At 40.6% G+C, this 24282-nt stretch overlaps 2 protein-coding genes across 2 annotated transcripts in view; one reads left to right on the top strand and one right to left on the bottom strand.

Annotated features, from left to right (window-relative positions):
- LOC136755006 (E3 ubiquitin-protein ligase MARCHF3) overlaps positions 1-9292 on the top strand; it is a 38729-nt gene extending 29437 nt beyond the window's left edge. Inside the window, exons 4-5 of the mRNA XM_066711347.1 lie at positions 3812-4021; positions 4232-9292. Of these exons, the coding sequence (XP_066567444.1) occupies positions 3812-4021; positions 4232-4390 (369 nt within the window). The 3' untranslated portion in view covers positions 4391-9292. The remainder of the gene's footprint in view (positions 1-3811; positions 4022-4231) is intronic.
- Positions 9293-10685: 1393 nt separating this feature from the next.
- Positions 10686-23601, bottom strand: lmnb1 (lamin B1). The gene is made up of 11 exons (XM_066711346.1): positions 22856-23601; positions 17533-17689; positions 16602-16727; positions 15905-16075; positions 15168-15293; positions 14462-14682; positions 14008-14233; positions 13413-13517; positions 12546-12665; positions 12079-12180; positions 10686-11282 (listed from the first exon to the last, which is right to left on the bottom strand). The coding sequence occupies exons 1-11, from the start codon at positions 23218-23220 to the stop codon at positions 11241-11243; spliced, it is 1761 nt and encodes a 586-aa protein (XP_066567443.1). The 5' UTR covers positions 23221-23601; the 3' UTR covers positions 10686-11240.
- Positions 23602-24282: the final 681 nt, after the last annotated feature.

The following is a 24282-nucleotide window of genomic DNA, read 5'->3' as shown; positions in this document are numbered from 1 at the left end:
AGCACAATTAGTCAGCATGACCTCTCTGACTAATCTCTTACTTGCTACAGGTATTTTTAAAAAGCCTTAAAATGGTGATCCATTGACTTAATGCTTTTTATTTTTTACCCTAAACAATTGCATTGATTGTGTATTCAATTATTTGTGTATTTTGATATACCCTGGACCTGACAGCTGTGTAATCCAAATGGAGGAATAAATTAATCATAAAGAGATTATGTCTTAACATACAGTGGGGGAAAAAAGTATTTGATCCCCTGCTGATTTTGTATGTTTGCCCACTGACAAAGAAATGATCAGTCTATAATTTTAATGGTAGGTGTATTTTAACAGTGAGAGACAGAATAACAACAAAAAAAACAGAAAAATGCATTTCAAAAAAGTTATGAATTGATTTGCATGTTAATGAGGGAAATACGTATTTGACCCCTTCGACTTAGTACTTGGTGGAAAAACCCTTGTTGGCAATCACAGAGGTCAGACGTTTCCTGTAGTTGGCCACCAGGTTTGCACTCATCTCAGGAGGGATTTTGTCCCACTCCTCTTTGCAGATCCTCTCCCAAGTCATTAAGGTTTCGAGGCTGACGTTTGGCAACTCGAACCTTCAGCTCCCTCCACAGATTTTCTATGGGATTAAGGTCTGGAGACTGGCTAGGCCACTCCAGGACCTTAATGTGCTTCTTCTTGAGCCACTCCTTTGTTGCCTTGGCTGTGTGTTTTGGGTCATTGTCATGCTGGAATACCCATCCACGACCCATTTTCAATGCCCTGGCTGAGGGAAGGAGGTTCTCACCCAAGATTTGACGGTACATGGCCCCTTCCATCATCCCTTTGATGCGGTGCAGTTGTCCTGTCCCCTGATTCCTCACCGTTCTCATGATCATTGAAACTCAATAAGGTGAGATCTTGCATGGAGCCCCAGACCGAGGGAGACTGACAGTTATTTTGTGTTTCTTCCATTTGCGAATAATCGCACCAACTGTTGTCACCTTCTCACCAAGCTGCTTGGCGATGGTCTTGTAGCCCATTCCAGCCTTGTGTAGGTCTACAATCTTGTCCCTGACATCATTGGACAGCTCTTTGGTCTTGGCCATGGTGGAGAGTTTGGAATCTGATTGATTGATTGCTTCTGTGGACAGGTGTCTTTTATACAGGTTTTTAAGAGAGTGCTCCTAATCTCAGCTCGTTACCTGTATAAAAGACACGTGGGAGCCAGAAATCTTGCTGATTGATAGGGGATCAAATACTTATTTCCCTCATTAACATGCAAATCAATTTATAACTTTTTTGAAATGCGTTTTTCTGGATTTTTTTCTTGTTATTCTGTCTCTCACTGTTAAAATACACCTACCATTAAAATTATAGACTGATCATTTCTTTGTCAGTGGGCAAACGTACAAAATCAGCAGGGGATCAAATACTTTTTTCCCTCATTGTATGCTGCTTCCGTGTGCACCGCCTGGACGTCTGCGATGCGTTTACATTAGAGCATGTTTTGATACGAGTGTTGTTGCAGTGAATCTGAACGTACTATGAATATCCAGAGAGCTTTGTAAATTTGTAGGTGTATGTGCTTTTGGATATCACATTTACACAATATCTGTCCATCTATCTGTCCTATGTATCAAAAGCTCAGCTTAATAGAATAAATAATTTTGCATTTCACGTTTGCAAGGACACAAGTTAAGGATGCATAAAATTAAGCTTTTTTTTATAATCCACTAGTGTTTGTGTTCATAGAATGCCGTAGTGCTTTATTTTTTAATATTTTTATGCTTATGCCTTTAATAAAGAAGCTGAAGTTTGAGAGTACGAGAGCAGTTCATGACTGGAAAACCAAGTAAAGCCCAGAGGACAGACCTGTCAGTCTTGCCTTTACTGCTGTTTCTAAAACCAGTCTTAAAACATGATATCATACTAGTTTGTAAAGTTTATGCTTTGATTAAAAATTGAATTCCTATGAGAATGTGAACGAGGGGGAAACAGTATTCAAAGACCTGGCATTAAAGAGTGGCAGAAAGTTCTGTGCAAGCTCAGAAGAAGCAGTAAAGTGTGTATCATGGTCTTGAAAAGGGAGAGGCAATGATTTTGAGGGATACAGAGATGGAAAATGGCAGATGGCATCAGTAGAGCTATCTTTCCAATTACACATACAAATCACAATTTTGCATTCAGTTACCATTAAATCTGAAAATTCTAGCCCTTTGCAGCATGTAAAGAGCGGAGTAATAGCTGTGCTGGGCTAAGGTATTGATTACAAAAGGATCATGAAGTCTTATTCACGCTTATGTTTTTGTTTGATGTTTTTTTAGTCTGTCTCTTACCTAAGTATTTACTATTTTTCCTATCTTGATATAAATGCAGATTAAGTTGTAAGTTCATAGAAAATTCATGCAGACAAGCTTTTATTGGGAAAAAATAGGATGTTTGTAATTGAGTTTGTGTCTGTAGTTGCAAGCTGCAAGTTATGTGCCTCTCAGTATTGCCTCTGTAACTTGTATGTATAAGAATTTAAAGATAGTTGATAAGAATAAATGGTTACCAGTTTTGGTCCGTCCTAAAAATGTAATCAGTATCCTAAAATTAGCCCATACTTGTTAATACTTAATTGAGCTGCTCTATTGTTGTTAAACCACTCAGCCGGAGTAATTAGCAGCTTTGCACAGATTAATGTATAGATTTTATCTGGAGCAAAGTCCATTGTCCTTGGGGAGGACAACAGCATAAAAAATAAATTGGAAACCTTCACTGCATTTTTATTTCTTCTCTGCTAATAGAAAATGTTAAGGAGCTTTCAATTACTGTGCTTTCAATTGTATAATTTGCTCAATCAGAGCAAATTATACAATAGAAAACTTGGCTGCTTACTGCCATTTCTTAACTCAATTAACAGTACGCATCATTGAAATGTAATTTGTCTGTATATAGCGTATTTTCAATTTCAGGTTGTTGATATTGTAAGAAAGGGTCTGTGATGAAGTCTGCCATCGTTTTTAATCTCCCCCATCCCAGGGGACTGGTTTATGTCTAGGCTTATAGTTATTTATCTGAGGAATTGCCCAGACAGTCTTCTGTCTCATCTGCATCCACTCAATCATCTTAGTAAGCTGTACACTACTATACTGTACTGCAGCTGACACCCTGAAGTAGGTCTTTGGGAAGATAACTATTAAAGGTGAGGGCAAGAGTTTCTTTATATAGCAGCCAGTGAAGGCAAAATACGTAGCAGCCCGATTCTTTTGCCATGTATGTGAAAGAGTTAACTGACAAAGAGAGTGTGCGTGGTCATCTCCCCTTCCCCTCTGCTGGATATAGGAGCCCTGATGTGCAGCTCCATCATAGGGCAAAAGATCATTAATGAACAGGCTCACATCAGCCCTCACTAATGGGATCGTGTTATGTCTGAAGCTTGTCTGTGTAAAGAAAAAAAAAAAAGTGAACCCGGAGCTGGCATGCAGGAATTTGTATGAAAGCAAGTACCAATGCGTCTGCAGCGTAAGATTCTCTGTGAACATCCCATACCTCTGCAGTCTTGGACTTGTGAAAGAAAACAAGTCTTCACTCTGAGATTGGTGTCAGTTCTTCACATGGTAATCCTATGGTAGTTTCGCTATAGAAATGTACAGCAACCACAAAGCAGTAATAAAAGGTCAAAGAGAGTTGACTATTTGGCAGTTGACAGTTTGAAATGGTCTCACCCATGTCTCAATATCCTCCATGCCTGTCCACATGCACACAAGGTGCACCACAATCTGGTGCCCATTCACTTTGTTTCAACAGATTGTTCCTTTTTTCTCTTTTGGTTTTGAAGTGGTTGAAGAACCCCGGCCCCCAGCATGAGAAGAGGACTCTATTTGGAGACATGGTGTGCTTTCTCTTCATCACCCCCCTTGCCACGATCTCGGGGTGGCTGTGTTTGCGTGGAGCTGTGGACCATCTGCACTTTAGCAGCAGATTGGAGGCTGTGGGACTGATTGCACTGACTGTTGCACTATTTACTATTTACCTCTTTTGGACACTTGTGAGTATTGCCATTAGTACGCACACGCACGCACATACACACTTTAATTGTGTATCTCTATAAATTGATATACGATGGCTCTGCAACACACTCGACTTATTACAGATATTGCAGTGTTCACATGTTCATCTTGCGTGCATGTTTTTCTGTGTATTGTGAAGCCCTGTTCTAAGCCTGTTGTTTGAAACTCCTTTTGTTTTTGACCCACAGGTTTCTTTTAGGTATCACTGTAGACTATATAATGAATGGCGTCGGACCAATCAGAGAGTGATTTTGCTTCTCCCAAAGTCAACTAGTGCTCCGTCGACACAGCAGTCTCTGCTCGGGCTGCCTCCCGTCAAACGCAACTCGAAAGAGACGATTGTTTGAGTTCTGTCTCTTTGCTGGGCAGGGGGATCATCTTTAAATCGCCAAGAACCAACAGAATCAGGACTAATTCCATCCAAAGATAAAAAAAATTGCCCCTCTCCGCATTGTGGCTCCTCTAGGATACTGTTTTATTGGAATTACAACATATTTTATTTTTATTTTTTACATTACAGAAAGATTATATTGTCATATTCTACAAGCAGGATATATTCCTGAGTACATTTATTCTATTTTTTGTCTGAATCTCCTCCAGTACATTTATATTTTACTTTTCTTATCACTTACTTAAACATTTTATATGTAGTATTTTTATTCCACAGTTCATCTGAACGAATTCCTATCAGCATTAGGACCTTGAGCAGGTAGTATTAGATATGCAACTCAAATCTTTTCATCTATGTTCTGAAATACAAATTCACTGCACACACTATATTAGTAAAAAGATAATTTGTGCTTACTAATGTGTTTGAGTTGATTACATATAGAGGGTGATGAGATTATCAGCACAAATTATGAACTGCAACTATCAAGTGGCAGTGGCAAATAAATTCAAATTAAATATAGGTTCTGTTTAGTTTCTTTTTTAATAGCTGATTTTTTATTTTATTTTATTTACCAATATTCTTCAAATGTAATAGCTTTTTTGTGTACAACATTTCTTCAGTTTTGGGGCATTTTTAATGACTCACTAATGGATGTTCTGATTGTGAATAGAGCATCATGGGTATTTTTTTCTTGGTTTCCTGGGATGCAGTTTTTTTTTTTCCTTGGTGTTTCTTTTATGGCTAAGCCTTATCATGCCTGTATGTTTTCCTTCTGAATTGCACCAGTGGAATCCAAAATGATCATTTCTATTTCCACCCAGTGCAGTGAATAATATTTGCACTCCAGTGTGATATGAGGTAGTTAGATTATGTTTGTTGTTGTTTTTTTGTTTTGTTTTTTTTAGATTAATTGGAGGACTCAGAGCTACAAGATGTTAACCTGTTATTGTAAATGGTGTGCCTAGGGTTAGGTGAACACGGTGAACTATTCCCTCACAGTTAATTGCAACCATTGATTGCTAAGAGTTTTAATTCCAATGTAATATCCCATATCCCGATGTGGGTTTCTCCCTTGGATGATTTTAAAGGCCTGTAGTTAAGGTTAAGTTAAAAAAAACTAAAAAATGTCCTGTTATATTTCTCCCAAGGGCCACTATTCTTCATAGACTTTCTTCCATTAAGGTGCTGCTTTGAAACAGGGCAGTTTGCAGAGAGCCTTTTTTTTTTAATCAATATGAAGTATAAGCAGTTTTGTATCCCAAATCCATTCAACTAAGCCTTTATTCAAGTTACTTTTCTAAAAAGTGACAGTTGCAGGCCATTGTTGCAGAGTAGAGGGTAAAATAATGCCTTCCAGGTCCAGGTGCCCAGCTGTGTTGTTTTATATGTCATCTGACTCACTTCATTGAAGGATTGGTAGCTTTTTTCCCACATGGACCAATGTAACACTTTTCCAGGTATTAAAAAGTGAACTAGTGTGACAATGCAGTTTGCACTATACACTACTTTGCCCTGTACACAACATCTACATGTGTTGGATGTGAACAGGGTAAACTCACAGATTACAAATGGCGTTGCAGGTGCATTTGAGTGTTACTTACTGTTCACAGTGGGTTTATATTGCTTGAATCTATACTAATGTAATGAGCTGTGATCTTGACAATATCTTGCAGGAGCAGTATGTTTAAAAACAAACACAACCCAAATATTATTTTATAGTTATAAATACATTAACGTCTTAAGCAGAGCATACAATATACATGAAAGGTGATCAAGGACTGTTTTTCTTTTTCATGTTAAATTTAAACTGCTTCTGTGGGTGAGCAGTTAGTATGTAGGTTGAGTACCAGAGTTCACCAAGCCCTAGTTAAAGCACACACACTCTTGCTGTCCTCAAAACAGCAATTTTCAAATTAAGTATTTGTTCTTGACTAAATATGTTTGGGAAATGTGGCATATGTATTCAAGCAGATGAGAAATAATGAATCCATCAGGGAGTTTACACATACAGTTTTGAAACAGGAAGTATAGATGTATATATTCTTGAACATTTATTGCAACTGTAGTTAGATACTTTGCTTTTTTCTTCTCAGTGTCTCCGGTTGCTTTGTTATAGTATTCTCAAATGAACAGCATAGCGTAACATTATCAGAAAGCTGCTTATGCTGATAAGACAGACAGAGCCCATATTTAGAAACAAAGGGTGCAAGAAAGGGAACACACTACCAGTAGCGATTTCCTCTTAAGAGAGACTCCTGTTCTTTTTCTACATTGACTACTGTATGGCAATTTAGGAGACAGATGCTCAGCCTTTAGCATATTCAGTAAGACTGATGGTTTCACATACTCTTCATTGTTGTCTGTTGTTAGAGAACCAAATGTAACCTCCTTGGTTTTGTAGCAATTGATGTTGTTGTCCATCGTTCTGTCAATGAAGAGTAACGACATTTGGGATAGATTTTTCTTTGTTATACCATCAATAGAGAAAAAAAATTCAATTCAATTTAAATGTATTTGTTGTATTGTAATTTTAAATATGGGATGTCAGATGAAATTACAAAATGAGAACTAAATTATATGTCCGTTATATTCAGTTAAAACTGTCTGGAAGGAAGTTCCAGAAATCTAGACCACAAGATGTATATTTCCACCCCCATCACAATTAAGGACTGGATCATTTCAGTGGGTTTGGCATTATACAGCCTCTTAGATTTAAATATATGTCAGATGCTGGTGTATATAAATAGGATACATAGTACCTATTAAACAGCCTAAAAAATATAATGCAAACAGGTTAAAAAGAGGACAGGAAATGTCTCTTCTTGTGGAAACAATAGGGAATACTTATGTAAGCCTGCTCAAAGCCCTTTCAAACTAGAAATTACAGGAAACAAATTGACTAAAAAAGCTGGAATAATGAGATTTGTATCATGTGTCCATATGGAAAGCACATTCCTTTGTTTCGTAATGAGAGAACGATGGATTGTTTAGCTACATAGTGACACCTAAGAATATATGATTTCCTACAAAGCAGTAGATCGGCCCGGAGTGTCTCTGAAATTTGATGTCGCTCAGCACTCAAAATGTCTACCTCCAATGGAATTTGCAAATAAATGCCATTTCTTTTCAACCAATCATAATTCTGCATTTTAACCCCTTAAAAAACATTCTACTTCAATAGCCCTTGGGCTTTTGTTTTCAGACAAGTTACAATATTTGAGTCATGTAAATAATGCAAAGTACATAAACCGCTTTCCTTTATATGTACTTATATTCATGTAAGCAGAATCGATTCATTTTTCATTGATAAAGTATTTTTATCCTGAAGACCTGGATTTTACTTTTTTCACTGGTATCATGTATTGCGTTGGTTACTGGTATTTATTGTATGAGGAATTAACACAGGACAGTATAAAGCCTTTATAATAAACTTTTGATGTACTACATGTGTTTAGCATGGTAAAAGGTGCATTTGACAGATTTATAGGCATCTTATCCAGAGCAGTATTTTAAACACACATTAGAACAGGTTTTCAAATAAATACATTGATGAGGTGAGTTAAAATAGCCAGATTGTCTTAATCATTACATTAAAAATACATCATTAAATGTATTGTACACAGATTGCAATGGACAGAAAAAAAAAAGATGGCAGGTGTTTCACAAATAAATCTGAAGGTTTAGGAAATAATGCAATCTGTTACACATTGTATGGGTTCTTGTGCATTGACAGCGTATATTGCATCTCCAGATGTCACTAAAAGCACATCAGTGTCAGTTGCACTCAGGAAATCTCAACATTTTCAATTTCTTTCTGCAACACATTGCCCAGTGGCGTATCAGTGACTGGGGGTGGTTTGCAAGTGCGTCATTTCACATTCTGATTTCCTATCAGAAGTCAACCTCCATCCTGTTACACTATGCAACCCACCCTTCACCTCAAAGAAATAAGATCCCATGCAGAGCAACATCAATCTTTGATGGGAATCCATTAGCACGCGTTACCAAGACAGTACATAAATGAGATGCGTGGAGATCTAAACAAGCATTTAAGGTTAATTTGAACTACAAACCACACTTTTTGCATATTGTCAAACAAATTAGGAAAGAAAAGTCCATTTAATGGTTGATTCTTCTGCTGGACTCATACATTGTTTTTTTTTTTGTCTTCTGTATATTATGTCAAAGAGGTTGTCTTTTTATATGAAAACAATATCAAGCAGTGATGCTTAGTCTAATAAGACAGGGTCTCAGTGTTCTCATGGTATCCATATGACTGGGGTGAATTTCTGGCCTTCTGAAGTACAGTCCAGTTGCAACAGCCTGAGACAGTAACAAGACATTATTGCTGAATGCCTTACTAATATACTAACCATTAATAAGCTATTCTGTAATTGGTAGGTAATACATTCCTATTTTTTTTTTTAAGGTTTAGTAAGATAAGCAAACTGTAACGTGGTACTGTAGTGGTTCTGTGGATCTACAAAGAGCTCTATTGTAGATGATCACCCATCTAGATTTAAGGTACAACTACAAGAGCTACTTAAAATGTATAACTTGAGAGGAACACTAACAATTCAAGATTCTGCATATCAGGTTTATATGGTCACACTTTGCAATGTACCGGTTTTCATTTGTATGTAAATGAAATGGTCTATCCCCCCTTGCTGTGTAAACACTGTACCTCTTAAAAGAAACCAAGATAAGGCTCTCAAATTAATGCATCACAGCATGTAGCTGTTTGATGCAAACAATGGATTGCAGTTTTTATGCAATTTTGTAGATATATGTGCAGTGTAAACTTTTAATTCTAATATAACAAAATAAAGTGTTGAATTTTTAATTATTTCTGAGATTACACACGTGTGCTTCCGAGTTTGTTTACACCTGAACAGATTAGGCTAATACCCATCCCAGATTAGGTGCATCCACAGGCAAATGCTTTCACATCTGGTTCTACATTTTCAAATATATATGCTTTCATTAATGCAGACATTTCCCAGCCAGTCGATTCAAAATTTTAGATTCAATCAGATTTTAATGCTTGAGATTTTTTTGCATCACATTAATGCAGATCTTTCACATTCACAAGTCAGCATATTATGGTCTTCGTAATATTATATAGAGATCTGAACTTGAAGGGAAAGGATCTGAAAATACTAGTTATTACATAACCATCCCTAGGGCAACATAAATCGTTTTCTAATTCTGAGCACAGCAGTCCCCAAACCCAAAATCTTATCTCAGCTGCTTCATCTAAAATCCACAGGACACCACAAACATTTTTAATTTTAACTGATGGAATCACACAGAAGACTCCACACCCACTTCCAATGTTTTCCATGTATAAACTCATCACAACCATAACCTCACATTTCAAATAATTTTTTTGCTAGGGAGTTCAGGGATTCACTTTAGGTTTTGTCTCCAAATTCAGGAGACATTAGTAGAGGTCACTGGAATCCCAGACAGAATCCCTGAAAACACCATACTTGCTGGAGAGAAGAAAATGCAAATTGCCGTGATTAATGCAGGCAAGGACAAGTTCACAGCTGTGGATCAGATTTTAAAACTCTTAATACAAATTCCTAATGAACCCTCAATTATTTCTGCATTTAAATTTGCTGAAGAGCCCAAGAAATCCTCATCTTCACATTACAAAGCAGGGACTGAAGATGGATGAGCAGTCTTGGGGAAGTGTTTAGTAGTTTGTTTTGTGACATTATCAGCATTTTAAGAAATGAAAATGACTAAATGGTGACTTCCAATTTTAACTGCTATATCAAGGGCTACCCAATGTTTTATCAGCAAACAAGCAGGACAAACAGGCCTACCTGTGCTCACTGAGCATTGCAAATCGCCCTTCTACTGAATAATGCACGTACGCATTCAGTACATCTCAGGTACTCTTTGCTGGACTTACTCTAGGGCAATCAGTAGTTATCCTATTACATAAGGGGCTGCAAACTCATGCCTTTTCAATTCCTGCTCTTTGCCAAATGTTAGGAGCAATGTGTAAGGATTATGCATAATTTAGCATTAGCATTTTCAGATCAGAATCTGCACGTCACATGGCCACACATGCCTGGGTGACACTATTCACTCTAATCCCCATTCTGACCCCTGGTGGCCTCATGGTTAATCTTCAGACTACAATCTAAAAACTTGGAGCTGCATTCTTACAGGGTCATTCTAAACAATTTCACAGAACACTTCATTTGCAGAATTTTTCCACGAGAAGAAACAAAAAACAAAGTTTAAATAGTTTATTTTTTTTGTTTTACATGTAAAAGGCTAATATCTACATTCAAAAAATGCACCTCCCTGCCTATCTAACAAATTGTTGAAACGTCACACTAAAACCATGTTTAATAACTCAGACAGTTTCAATATGGAAAAGCCTTTAAAATGCCATTTTAAAAAAACACTTAATATAGATACAGTAAAAAAAACAAATTCACAGCACCTCAACAAGGAGACGATTTTACACTTCAAGCTGCCCCATTAAATCACAGACTTGTTATAATTCAGCTATTCTAAAAAAATAGTGTTTTTTTTATTTAAAAAAAAAAGTTTACAAACCTGTCCAAAATCATGATTGACCTGGATTCACATTAAACAGAAAAAGTATGTACCAAACTGTTTACAAAGTGTTCTGTGTTTGAATAGTAAAGAAAAAAATTAAAAAGGTTCTAGAAACGTCGTTTACAGTAAAAACTAAGGATACAAAAATAGCTTTCTTCTGAGAAAGGTCTGTTGGCAGCAGAAAATAATCACTTTGATATAGGTAGATTGCACAAGAAAGTTTACATAATCGAACAGCTCCTGTTGGACGCCCGTGGATCTCCCTGCGAGAGAGAAAAAGGCATTAGAGAATATTATACACACCAGAATCTGACAAGATTCTTTAAATCAAACATAGCCATTTAAAATATGTATTCATTAAATACGTTTAACCAGTAGGGCAGAACATTTGCTAAATTACTTCAATAGGACCATACTTCATGCCACAGAATAAAAAGTGAAACACTGGAGCCAGTGAGGGAAGAACATGGTCCATTAAATCAGTAAAATGTTTTTGTGGGCCTTTTACACAGCTTCCAATGATGACCAATATGAAGTTTAACTATTCGCACCTTATTTCCTAGATCAGGTGGCACAGCAGTCAAAGGCTCGAGCTTCAACATGGCTTTGAATAACCAACAAATCTGCATCTGATCTACAGAAAACGTTTTTACACAGGAAGTAGTTCAGAAGGCACTAGCGCCCGACAGGAACTGCTGACCAACACAGGAACCTTGGCACTGGAAAACTGTGATGGACATGTTACATATCTATCAGGGAAACCTCTGGGTTTCATTCTGAACATGCATTAAGTTAAACTCACAGGCAAACCAAGAATGCAGATATGAAAGGGTGATTGTATCATAAGCTCAAATCTGCAGATTAAAAAAGGCCCAGACAGACATCTGCACAATATAAAAGAGCACTGCAGTGTTTGAAGAGTCCATTGTGTAGTGTATCATATTGAGAACAGAAGGTCACTTGAATCAGTACCTTAAAAATAAGAATTACTTGACCAATAGTTTCAGTATGACTGCAGAACAAGGGGTTACATGTTGATGAAAGGACTTCCTCACTTACTTCAACTTCGTCTTCCTCCTCCTCATCCTCTTCTTCCTCGTCGTCCTCCTGCTGTTCCTCTGCCAATGTGGTTTTGTACACAGTGGTCCGGTGAGCCACCTCCTGAAATGCACATTTCACAACTGTTCAAATAAAAACCATAGCGGCCACTTCCTGAACTGCTCAGCACTGGGCAATGCTAACAGGAACTGATGTGAATTCAATTAAGGAAAGTGATCTGCAGCAGGAATGGAGAAGATCTCAAGTTTACCATTCGTGTTTTACAGTAATGCCAGTGCCTAATCCTAACAGAATAGCCCATTACAGAAATCCTTCACCCATTAAGAACATTGAGCATGCATAGTAATCATGTAGTGGCCCTCTTGCAAAACTACTAGACTGACTTCCGCCTCAAAAAGCACACAGTGACCACAGACTTCCTGCCCCAACTGCTCAGCTGGTGAAATTCAGATGAAGAAACACTGTACCTCTCCCTGAGAATTCTTCAGTGCGACCCTCACATCCTCGCCGGTGCCCCAGGAGCCCTGGTTCTTCCAGAGGAGGTCCGTGGGAGGACTGGAGCTCACTCCAGCATTATTAGCCCAGATCTGTTCAAAAAAACAATAGTACTTACTATATCCCACAGCCACAACCTTTCCTATTGCCAATAAGGACTAGAATAGAAAGCAATCAGGACATTATGTAACTACAATTCAATACACACCCCAGTTATCTGATGGTCCACAGGTTTTGTGAAATCATAATACATAAAAAATGTATAGATTTAATGCATTAAAAAAAATCATTTACATTGGCTGATAATTGCACACAAAAAAGCTATAGCTGTAAAGTTTACATTATATAAGCCTGTTGTCACATCAGTAACTCACTGGGTGCTTTGAAAAGACTATTGGATGTCTGCTTAGAAATTGACTATTACCAGTCTCCCACTGGGAACATTTGTCTGAAGCAGGCCAGTTGGGAAAAGCCAAAAATGTTTTCAGTCTTTAAACAAGCAAATTAGTGTGGTGTACATAATGCAGGAGCATGGCAATCAATATAGCAGCCCTGATTTTTAGATTGGCTAAAACAAATGGGGGTGGGGTTGGGAGAATAAGCAGAGGAATTCTGCAGTCAGCAATCTTCTAACAAATGTTTAGTTGCATAAAAGAAATGCACATGTAAATTATGAAACCCTCCATACTTAATTAATTCAGAATGCTTTTTTTGGGTACATTTGTCAGGAGACTATACATCCAGGGCAGTGCTCTACTTTTGTTAATAGCAGATTTTCAATTTTTGCTGCTCGAATTGAAGAAATCTGTGGGATGCCCAAGAGCAAAACATCAGCTTACCGTCACTTTCTGGCCTGCTTTTAGGACATACTTGGGGGTAAACTTGTAGGTGGCTGAGGTTTCACCAATAGTTCTTATTAGCTCCATGCCTCCCATTGGCTGATCCTGCAGAAAGGGATGCAACATGATCACAGATGAGGCTAGCACAGTACATGCATTTTCTGCAACCAAATGCAAACTTTCCACAGTCTGATAGCTGTACAGAAAGGGGAGTAAAAGTAACGGGACATCAAGACAGGAGATCAGCTCTGGGAGGGTCAATATATTGAGGTCATCTGAAGGATGACTTCAGCTTTGTTTGATGCAATGAAACTAAATGTAGAACATGTTCAGGGTGTATGAAGAGCACGATCATATTAGTCTTGTAACTGTTCTCTCCCGTGATTAGCCTTCCACACTACACTTTCCATTTCATTATGGTCATTGAAGATGCACTGAGCAGTCAAGACACCTCACTACTCACACTCCCCATCAAAGTGTGGAAATGGGGAGAACACTGACCTTTTTTCTTACATCTCAGATCAATTTCTAAATTTGCTTGCAATATATCAGAAGAGGTTGGTTGTCATCTACCACTCAAGGACAATGGTCTCACCTGGTCAGAGGTGTTGTGCAAGCGGATGAACTTCCCATCCACATCCAGCTCATCGACGCAGACATTGCCGGTGGCCGAGGCAGAGTGCGCGATGCTGACACTGCTGCTGGCCTCCGACTCCTCCACATCCACGCGCTTCCTTTTGCCCCGGGTCGTGCGCACACTGCGGCTGGACGAGGCCCGCGACACGGTGACCCGTGATGAGGGGCTGGGGGACAGCTTCAGCCTACGGGGACAGGGACACTGAAACACACTGCACACTCACCGGCAGCAGGGCTGACTGTTTTACACAATATACAGTTAATAAAAGACAGAAAACCACCATAAAGTTTGTGTGGCATAAAGCCCTTTCCCTGGGTACTTTATTAAGACTGGCTGGGGAGTCAAAACCATCAAAAGACAACCAGGATATGCAGCTTCACTTTTCAGGATGGGGGGTTTCTCAGTCGCTCACCTCTCCTCCTCGCCTTCAAGCAGCTTCCTATAGGCATTGATCTCCATGTCCAGGGCCAGCTTGACGTCCAGGAGCTGCTCGTACTCGTCCAGCTGCATCTGCATCTTCGCCCTGATCTCGGCGATCTCTCGCTCCTTCTCGGCCAGGACCCTGCGGCTGCCGTCCCTCTCCTGGGACAGTGCCGCCTCCAGCTCCATGATGCGGTCCTGCCATCCCCGGGTCTGCAAAAAGAGCACAAAGTCACAGTGGTCACACAGCCCCAGTGCTCGCTCGGAGGTTGAGCACATTAAGATGAGAAACGACAAATGGGGATGTTTCCTCAGAGAGACACGGCATCCACATCTGCTGAAGGGGATACAGAGGTGTAACTCAGATACCTTGTGTCTAGCGAAGTGGTCTGGTCACAAGCATCTCATTTTGCACCCTCTTTTGAACCTCAGATTTTGCATTTTTAAACCAAGGGAAAAAATTTAAAATAAACCACTCAAGAGTAAATTAAAATGTTTGAACTAACTATGGCCACATTGAATATGAACACTTCAAGTATCTGTGGGAAATAACTAGAAGGAAATTGTCAACATCCTCTTTTCAATGAGAGACCTCCAATAAAGACTGAACAGCTATGGAGAAGTAAAAGCAATAATGGAAAAAAAAAAAAAAAAAGATATCAGCTACCAAAAGCTGAGCTGCAGCTCTCTCCACTCACCTCCTTCTGCAGGCTGGAAAGCTGGGCGCTCAGGGTCTCCACACGCAAGCGCGTCTCCTTCAGCTCCTCCCGGGCCATGCTGGCCGAGTTGCTGTTCATCTCCGAGGACAACCTGGTGTTCTCAAGCTGGGGGACAACAACACCGCGGGTCAGGGCTCGCACACAGACTGCTACATAGAAAGAGGAACTTCTAATAGTAATACTACTGGGTTATGGTAAAGCTCACGTTTCCTGTCCAGCTGTTAAGAGGAAATGCATCACTTGTGGTAGTTTTAAATGGTAAACTCACAGAATTAATAGCTACACTTATTTAAGTTGTTCTAATTAAGCATGCAAATCGGTGCAGTTACGGGGTCAACTGTAACAAAAAAAAAAAAAAATCAGGAGACCTGGAGTAGCAGACCCCGGCTCCACAAAAGTTTCTTCCCACTGAAATTTTCTGTTCAAATCACCTTTGTCAGAGATAAGCATGGAAACCTGGGATTGATGGATTTAACTATACAGCATTAAAGATACCCTGCCTCTTCATTGTGCTGAAGATAAAAATTGTACAGTACAGAGAGTAAAAGAGGCCTGATAGAAATTGTCAGCCCTCATTATAGATCAAAGGAATACCAGAGTGCAAATTACATGAAATGCCAGAAGGAAAATGTAATATTGCACATTACTGTAATCCCCCACACCTCCAAATAAACTACTTGGAAGCAATCCCAGAGTAGATTAGCAGGTTTACGTGCCTTTGCCTGGTACGTCTGCTCCATCTCGTCCTTGTACAGCTTCACTTGCTCGTCGTGCTGTTGCCTCATCTCAGTGAGTGCCTGCGCCAGCTTGAACTCGTACTCCTGCTGCCGGCCACTGTCCACCTCCACCAGGCGGGTCTCGTGTCGGCGCCGTGTGTCTTTGATCTCCTGTAGGGGAGCAAAAATGGCAGCCATTACCACCCCAGCACAAAGCAGAGGGGGCACGGTGCTCCGATTCGCACACAGGGCTGACTGGGGGGTGGGGTGGTCGGCACATCGCACAATCCATTTTCAGGTCACAGAGCTCACTGGCTAGGACTGCGCTTTTCAGACATGGCTTCAAGTTAGAGATCATATTATACTGCCTTCAGGGAGAGAGAGAGGGAGAGAGAGACAGAGAGGCAGGGGATCAATAATTAATTTCATCCCCTTGCTCAATGTCACTTTGGCCGTCCCCCATACTGCACACAACTTACCAATGAAGCTTTTAATTTTAATGATATCGATGTCATAAAAAACACAAGTTCTTATAAGCAAAACAAAAAAACCCTAAGCCTTAAAAATCTGCTGTGAACCTAACCTCAAAATATAAACAGTTCCACAGAATGCACACACACACACACACACATACAATTTGAGCTTTTAGCGGTTCATGAGCAGCAGTGATGGCATTTCCAGTCTAAGGGATACTCGCCTCCTCAAACATGTTCTTGCGGAACTCCAGCTCCTCGGAGAGGCTCTGGCAGCGGTTCTCCAGGTCCACGCGCTGCAGGGTTTCATCTGCCAGCTGCTTCTTGGCTGTCACCATGCTGGTGTCCAGCTGCATCACAGCACGGGGACAGGGGCAGAAGAGTCAACGGTCAGCATTTCCTCACTGCTTATTCAATAGTCTCAAGGGTCAAGACCAAAACAATTCTCAATCTAGACGTCTGTCCAGTTTTACCTCAGTTGCGAAAGCTAACATGTCAACAGCAGAACTACAGGATCTAGTACTCAGTCATCAGGAGATCTGATCCTAAGAGAGCCCGAGGCCACAGTGTGACCCTGCTCTCCCTCAACATTGACCGCTTTGGTGGTTTGATTGGTTCTACAATTATCAGATTTGTCATGTAAATCTAAAATTCAAGACTTCGGCAATTAACATATTTTTGAAACAAACATGCAGGTATACATTTTAAAACATTTATATTTTGTTTGATTACTAGACCAATTTGAGTACAAAAACCTTAGCAAGAGCTCCCTCTGGTGTCCATATTATTAGACTATATGCTGTTATTATAAGTGTGAAAGACACCTGCCACTAGAGGTCTCCTGAGTGGGAGAAATACAGACTGTTGCACCAGCCTCCGAGGCAACTTCAAGAACAGGACGGGTTTGACTAATTGACAACAGTGGAATGTGACGGCAGAGATGAAGGGAGAGAGGAATGCATGGATACAGAGTGTTGCTTCAAAAGAGGCCACACGTTAAAAGCTCTTATCTAACCTGATTGCAAAACCATTTTGAAAACCTGCCTTCACACTGAAAAGCTGTACGTCTGTGAATCTTGCATGTTCTCAGGAAATGCAGAACTGACAGAACGGCTAAAACTCCTACATGCCCCACAACACCATGTAAAGCGCTACCTCTGAGATTTGGTCCTGCAGGTCAGCCAGTGTGGCCTCCACGGACATCTTCTCCGATAGGGCAGTGGCCAGCAGAGCCTCCTTGGAGTTCAGAGCTGCCTCCATCTCCTTCAGCTTGGACTGGGCTCCCGAAAAATCGGCCTCTTTCCTTGCATAGCTGTAACAAGAGGAACAGATAAGCAAACCATAGATTCAATTTAGAGCAACACATTCATATGCCGATGACGATCCTGGCCTGACACAGGAAAGTATAATTCACAATTTAATAAATTCCCATGAATATTCTGACATTTTCTGTACATTGTTTGTTGATGTGACAGTCAATAGTCATTACAATTAAACAGTCAAAGTGTATCCTAATACATAAGTGCATTACTACAGTGGCAATTGTTTAAATGTATACAATGGACAGAAACCAAGTTTATCTGAAATAAGAACTTCTAATCACTCTAATTTATATACTATTTAGGAGTGTGTGTGTGCGTGTATGTGTGGGTGTGTGTGTGTGGGGGGGGGGGACAAGAATGAGGGGAAAAGTAAATTCAAAATCACATTTGAAAAGGGGGTAGGGAACATTCAAGGCAAGCCATCAGATACTGCAGTATAATAACCCTTTAAGTGTAATTTTGACTATATATTAGTTTTACAGTAAGAAGTTAAAGTCCACCATAAAAACTAATGACTAATAGGCATGTCTACTCACTACAGCTGATAAACACTATAGGCCTGCTACAGCAAGAGGATGTGACCATCCCAGGATTCCCATTGTGAATCAAATACTTCAGTGTGGTTTAACTATAAGGATGGGGGGCACATTTCAGCATGGAATTAACTCCTATGAAGGCATTTGGTAAGAAGTGACCCAAACTAAAAAGACCACATTGATAAAGCTCCTGTTTTAGTTATCTGGCATCTACACAATGATCCTGTATTCAGAGTGCAAGGTCAACCATGATGGACAGAACAAAGTGGCCACAATTGCAGGAGAAAGCTTAGCTTTAACTACAGCCAGGAAGTAAAACTACAGAAGAGAATACAACACGGTGAACCAAACCTCACACTAAATGTGTTTTTAGTTTTAACCGTCACATTCCTCAACCTATATCATTTTAAGGAGCATCATCACTATAAGCCAATTGGCTCCAGGTCCACATTCAAGAAAGAAAACCGTTTCCTTGCAGAGGAGTTTAGCTATGATGTGAAATGATGCATCAGACCACTGGGTTTAAAACTGCAGCAGACGCACAGATCAGACACAGTACGAAACAAACAGATAAACAATTGTAAGTAATCCAGTGAATCGTTCATACTGTATCCGAGGTGAAGCATCACAGCCTCGGTGGTTTGGCAGAGGGGAGAGAACAGAAGTCAGGCCGATCTGAGCCCTGCCTTACACACATATAAGCAGTGTGTTTTGAAATTAAACATGGCAAAATTAGGCTCTGTCTTAGCCTTTAAACAAATGAGTCTTCAGTTGTGATTTAGTCTCGGTTTTTCTAGCCCATAGTGCCACCGGTGTGCCATGGACATGCAATTGCACAACTGTCTTTGGAAATGTCCTGCACTGCATGACCAGTATCTGAGCATGACTGCCTTCTTGTCTTCCAGCAACAGCCCCCTCCGAGGGTCCAATGAGGCACCTCGTCCCCCACCATGGAAGTCTGATGAGGCACAACCCACCCCAGAGGCACCTCACCACGGAGGGTCAACGGGGCATTCACACCCAAGGCCTAAGGAGCCATCACAACCCAAAGTCTGTTGATGGTCCAAACCCACCCCCACCATCACCATCCCCGATGACCGGCGAGAGGCCTCCTCCAGAGGGAAGACCACAGCCAGCAGCACCGATAAAGAACTTTCTGATCTCCTTGCTGCTGTAATAACTATACTGCCTGGAGGGGAGGCAACCATTAGGCCTAGGCCCTAAGCCATGGACCCCCAGAGATTCATTTTCTCCTACATGCCATCTATAGGAGTTTTTTAGTTTTTCTCTCCTCCGTGCCTAAATGGTTTATTAACTTAAATGTTCACTCACTTTATTCTAGATCATGTAAAATGTTTACAGGTTTATATTTTTATTTGATTGTATTTATGTATTTTATTTTACTGTACGTTTGTTGTATGTTTACCAGTCTGTAAAGCGCTCTGTGGCTACTCTTCGAAGGATTTCAAAAAAGGAAGAGGTTGTCAAATTAAATTAAAATCAAAAACTAGCAAGTTCCATTATGCCTCACAGCATCTACTCGGGACTGGAAGAATCCATGAGCAGCATTTTTGTCTTGAAGAGGAAAAGAGGTTTTGAAATTAAACATGGCAAAATATAAAAGGATATGGAATGTTTTAAAATAAAAATCAACACTGGGAAAAAGGTCGCAGTACAAATTCAGCACCTTTCTTGATGTAGTGTGGGGGCTAGACAGTGGAACACAAAGATATGGTGCAACAAGAATGAGATTAATGCAACTGGTATTTCAAGAATTTTACACATGAATTGGAAAAACAAAACTAACAGGCAGGTAGATGAGAAGTAATACCTCCCTTGACATGCAGTTTGTGGACAGAATTTAAAGATTTTGTATGTAAAAAGAACAATGAATTTTTTTTTTTTTTTTTTTTTTTTTTACTTTTTTAAAGCTTTGGTTAAAATGGCAATGACATTGTGACAGTGACTCCAAAAGAAAACCAACCCATTAAACTCCTTGAAAATTAAGAATTTAAATGCATTATAGGTTTCCGTAGCAGCAAATGGCAGTGAAGACAAAAGGATCCTGTGTATTTTTCAGTTTAAAGGCAGGACGAGAACATAACAGCTGGCACAATTTGGGAGCAACTATACCAACACAAAATCCTCCAGTTGCCATGTCACTCAATGCTTTGCATTGAAAACCTAATACATTTTGTGCTGTAAATGCTCATTTAAAGCGGTCTTGCTTACAACTTCATCATTACGCAAATTTGAATCTTGCAAATGCCCAGTCAAATTGCAGCTGTTCAAATCCATCACTAGTAAAACCTTTCAGCTTCAAACTGTCCTGCGGATGAGAAACCGAGCCTTGTGTTGGGGGGGGGAAGCTTTTTTGTTTATGCATGTTTTGTGATTTGTTTAAAACACCTGTTTCAGATTGGACCCTTATAATTTCATTGCATCTGTTCCAAATCTGTAGACAGTTGCACAAGCAAAGTCAGTGCTCCCATCAATCAAAACCAAACCAAATGATCTTCCAAACTAGTACAGCTTTTAAGTAGATCTGCAAACTATTCAGATTCTAGCGCCAAAGGATGTACATTCCTTTAAGCACAAGAGATCTACAATTAAATGTCTCTTTAAAAATACAGAAGATTCAAAAGCAATGTATACATATATAAGCTACGTAGTGCTGGCAAGGTGTAAAAAAAAAATAATGCACTACTCAAGTTGAAGTCAGGCTTGCATACAGTTAAATATTCATTATCTATGGAAAGACATTGCAGTCAACCATACCATAAAAAATATCCATATTATTAAAAAAAATGCAATGCAATGCATCCTGTATAGTTCTAAATTGTATACATATTAAAACACTTTGAAATTGAGAAGACTGGACTAGAAGAAGGACATTTGTAATTCAGGGACTCCTGAAATCTCAGACATCACGTTTACCATGTGTTTTACTGATGGGCTCCTGATAATGTTTGAATGTAGGCTGGAAAGACCTAAAATGGCTCATCATGGGGGTTAGGTTGCTTATGGCTGGGCTTCTTCATTAACCAATGCAGGAGTCTGAAGTTTTCATTTTATAATCTACTCAGCACCACCCCCACCCATATGTTCAAACTCGTAGATCCGCAATGCTTGAATTAAAGGATTAGAAGAAAATTAAATGCAAATACTTACATTCTTATTTCAGGTTTAATTTTGTAGATTAACAAACAGGATTAATTTACAAATGTGATAAAAAAGTAGAATTATTGCTTTTTCTAATTGTATGATCCTAGTATGCATCTAGCAAATGTAAATCACAAGAGTAACAAGAACAAAGAACTAATTAATGCCGTCATGCTATTTTAATTGAAAAGCACTAAATTCAATTGATTCTAAATGAAAATGTTACAAACCTCTACAATCGCTGCCCTCATGTGACTGGACTCCTGCAACGGTCCTATTCAACACGCCAGGGCCTTCAAATGCATACATTCCATTCATGCAAACTATTTTTCGCACAATTAAAAACGAATCACACCAGAACCAAAAGCCACAGTCATTCGTTTCACAAACTTGGTTTGCTGCCCATGCTTAACGCAAACTGATTTTTGAATGGCAACAATAGTGTAACAGCATGCCCCCCTCCTACAGAAATGAAGAAACCGTTGAAGCAATTCCTTAGGAAAGACAACAGTCACAGGAAGAGAGCAGGACTGATTCCAAGCATATTTTAACCGCCTACGCCTGCAGTGGCAGGAAGCGGACGAGGAAAAGTACAATCCCAAACCTTTCGAAGAAAAAAAACTACTGACATTATAAAACGGTCACTATAAATCATACATATCAGAACATATTAACTTTATAGCAAGACAAACCAGGCGTGCACTATATACACACACTTCATAGAGTGATACAGGAATACTGTTTGAAACCAGATTAACTCTACTCTTGTTTACATGATCGACACACTGTAGCCGAAACTGTCACATTGGAGCGAAGTGGCAACTGTCTCCACAGTCCAACGCTGGCCCCTCCCCTCTTTACCCAATATGGGCATAGTAGTAGTGACGTAGCTCATTATCAATTGATCTCCAGGCGCCGCAGAGACCCCCCCCGCCCCCCGGGATCTGAGCGGCAGGACCTGGGGGGGGGGCCGACAAAAGCCACCAAACCAATTCATTTGAGACCGTGGAGTAGAAATGCGTTGCAACAGCATGGGGGGTGAACTGGCACGCTGGGATCACAAGAGAAACGCAGCCTAATGCTGGATTCCAATCAAATGACGGGATAGGTACCCACCCCTCCCCCACCACCCGGTAGGTGTGGCAGCAAGAAGAGGAGAGAGAGAGAGAGGGAGAGGGGAAAAAGCCCTGGAACAAAGCTGTCCCGATATCCACAAGCAAGCAACTTCTGGTGCCAACTTTGCAGCGCCGCGGCCACAGTCCCGTTTCAGTGGATCGACAGTCTAACTGACTCCCTAGAAGTAGACCGTGTGTGCGAGTGAGTTTATGCTAAAACCAGACCCGTCACCTCCACGAAGACAAATGCTTAAATGCTGTCTTATAGAGAGAGGTTTGACTTGTATCCCCGGAGATGACGGAGGGGGAACCCATTGCATAACCCTACAGTGCACAGACTCACTTGTGCAGGAGCTGTTCGTGCTCCGTCCTGATCTTGCCCAGCTCGATCTGCAGCCGGGCTCTCTCCCGGGCGGTGTCGTCCAGGCTCCTCCGGGTGTCGGCCAGCTCGGTCTCATACAGGGACTTCAAGCCCGTGATCTCCCGGCTCCGCACCTCCTCCTTCTCGCAGATCTGCAGGTGCAGCAGGCTGTTCTCCGACTCCAGGCTGCGCACCTTGTCGATGTACACGGCCAGGCGGTCGTTCAGGTTGCGCAGTTCCTCCTTCTCCTGCAGCCGGGAGATCCTGGTGGGGCTGAGCGGCGTGCCGGCAGCGCTGGAGCGGGTGCTTATCCTCTGCCCGGCCGGGGTCGAAGTTGTCGTCGCCATCGTCGCAAAAAGCAGCAGACGCAGAAGAGCAGAGTGGTGGGCCAAACAAAAGCAAAGCAGACAAATTCCCAATATGGGAAAAAAAATCCAGTAGGTCTGTCCCAAAAACCCGAGCGATTTGCAAAACGAGGAGCACAAAAATCCGCGCACAGATGCTATTTTAAACCGTCTTTATCTGTGTGGGGGAAAACAAAACAACCCACATATATACTTGGGGAAAGGGCTATAGCAAAGCAGTTTAAATTGGGAAGGGGGGAAACGCCGGACTGAGTTCATGCAACGCGTGAAACAAAACAAAGAAAAGCAAGCCAAGGGAAATTGCAAAAAAAGAAAAGCTGCAAACCCATGCAACCGCCTCCCGCTCCGTCTCCCACCCGAATGAAAGAGCCTTTGACTAATATGGCGGCTCATTAGCATCCCGCGGCCCGGCCCGGCCCGGCGCAGACCAATGGCGCGGCGCGTCCCTGCGCTCGGCGGCGGAGCCTGAATTCAAACCGGAGCTGCCGGACACGTGTATTTCTAACTGTGATTTTCATTGCACACTGCAATATTGTAGCTCGTTTTTATGCTAGGCTTTGCTTTCATTTCTGTGCGATTAGAGATTGCAAATCAAAGATGACCACTTCAACTCTGACTTGCATACACCATTACCAAAATCAAGGTATCCATACATACAAGAGTGGTGTGCCGTCGGATAATCATCTTTATGTATGTGTAGGGAGGCATTTTTCCTAAATACAAAATAATTGCGAGTTCTTAAATATATAGTATTTTAAGATGAAATGATTACTGGTAGTCAATACCATTAAGTGTTTCAAATGTTTACATCATTCCAAATACAAGGATAAAGGGAATACAATGATCAAGAGTGGAGGTGAGTTTAAATTCATACACAACATTTACTGTGGCCACCATGTTATTTGGTAACTACACCTGGACCTACACGTTTCCCTCAGCATCAGCAATGCGTCTTACACAAGTGTGTAGTTTGGCCACAGGGAGAGTAGAGACCTCCCCTTTAATAGCCGCCTCACATAAGTCATGCCCCCACCATGTACAAAG

The sequence above is a fragment of the Amia ocellicauda genome, chromosome 8, assembly GCF_036373705.1.
Source record: "Amia ocellicauda isolate fAmiCal2 chromosome 8, fAmiCal2.hap1, whole genome shotgun sequence".
Classification (NCBI taxonomy): domain Eukaryota; kingdom Metazoa; phylum Chordata; class Actinopteri; order Amiiformes; family Amiidae; genus Amia; species Amia ocellicauda.
The sequence above is the reverse complement of the archived record's forward strand: the minus strand, read 5'-3'. Positions and strand labels throughout refer to the sequence as shown.

What these genes read in the sequence shown, in the direction of transcription:
- lmnb1 (XM_066711346.1), bottom strand. Translation starts at nt 23,220, where the DNA reads ATGGCGACGACAACTTCGACCCCGGCCGGGCAGAGGATAAGCACCCGC. An exon ending in AGCAGACGTACCAGGCAAAG is followed by an intron (nt 15,294 to 15,904) that starts GCACGTAAACCT and finishes GTTGTCCCCCAG; the next exon opens with CTTGAGAACACCAGGTTGTC. An exon ending in TGAAGAATTCTCAGGGAGAG is followed by an intron (nt 12,181 to 12,545) that starts GTACAGTGTTTC and finishes TGTGCATTTCAG; the next exon opens with GAGGTGGCTCACCGGACCAC.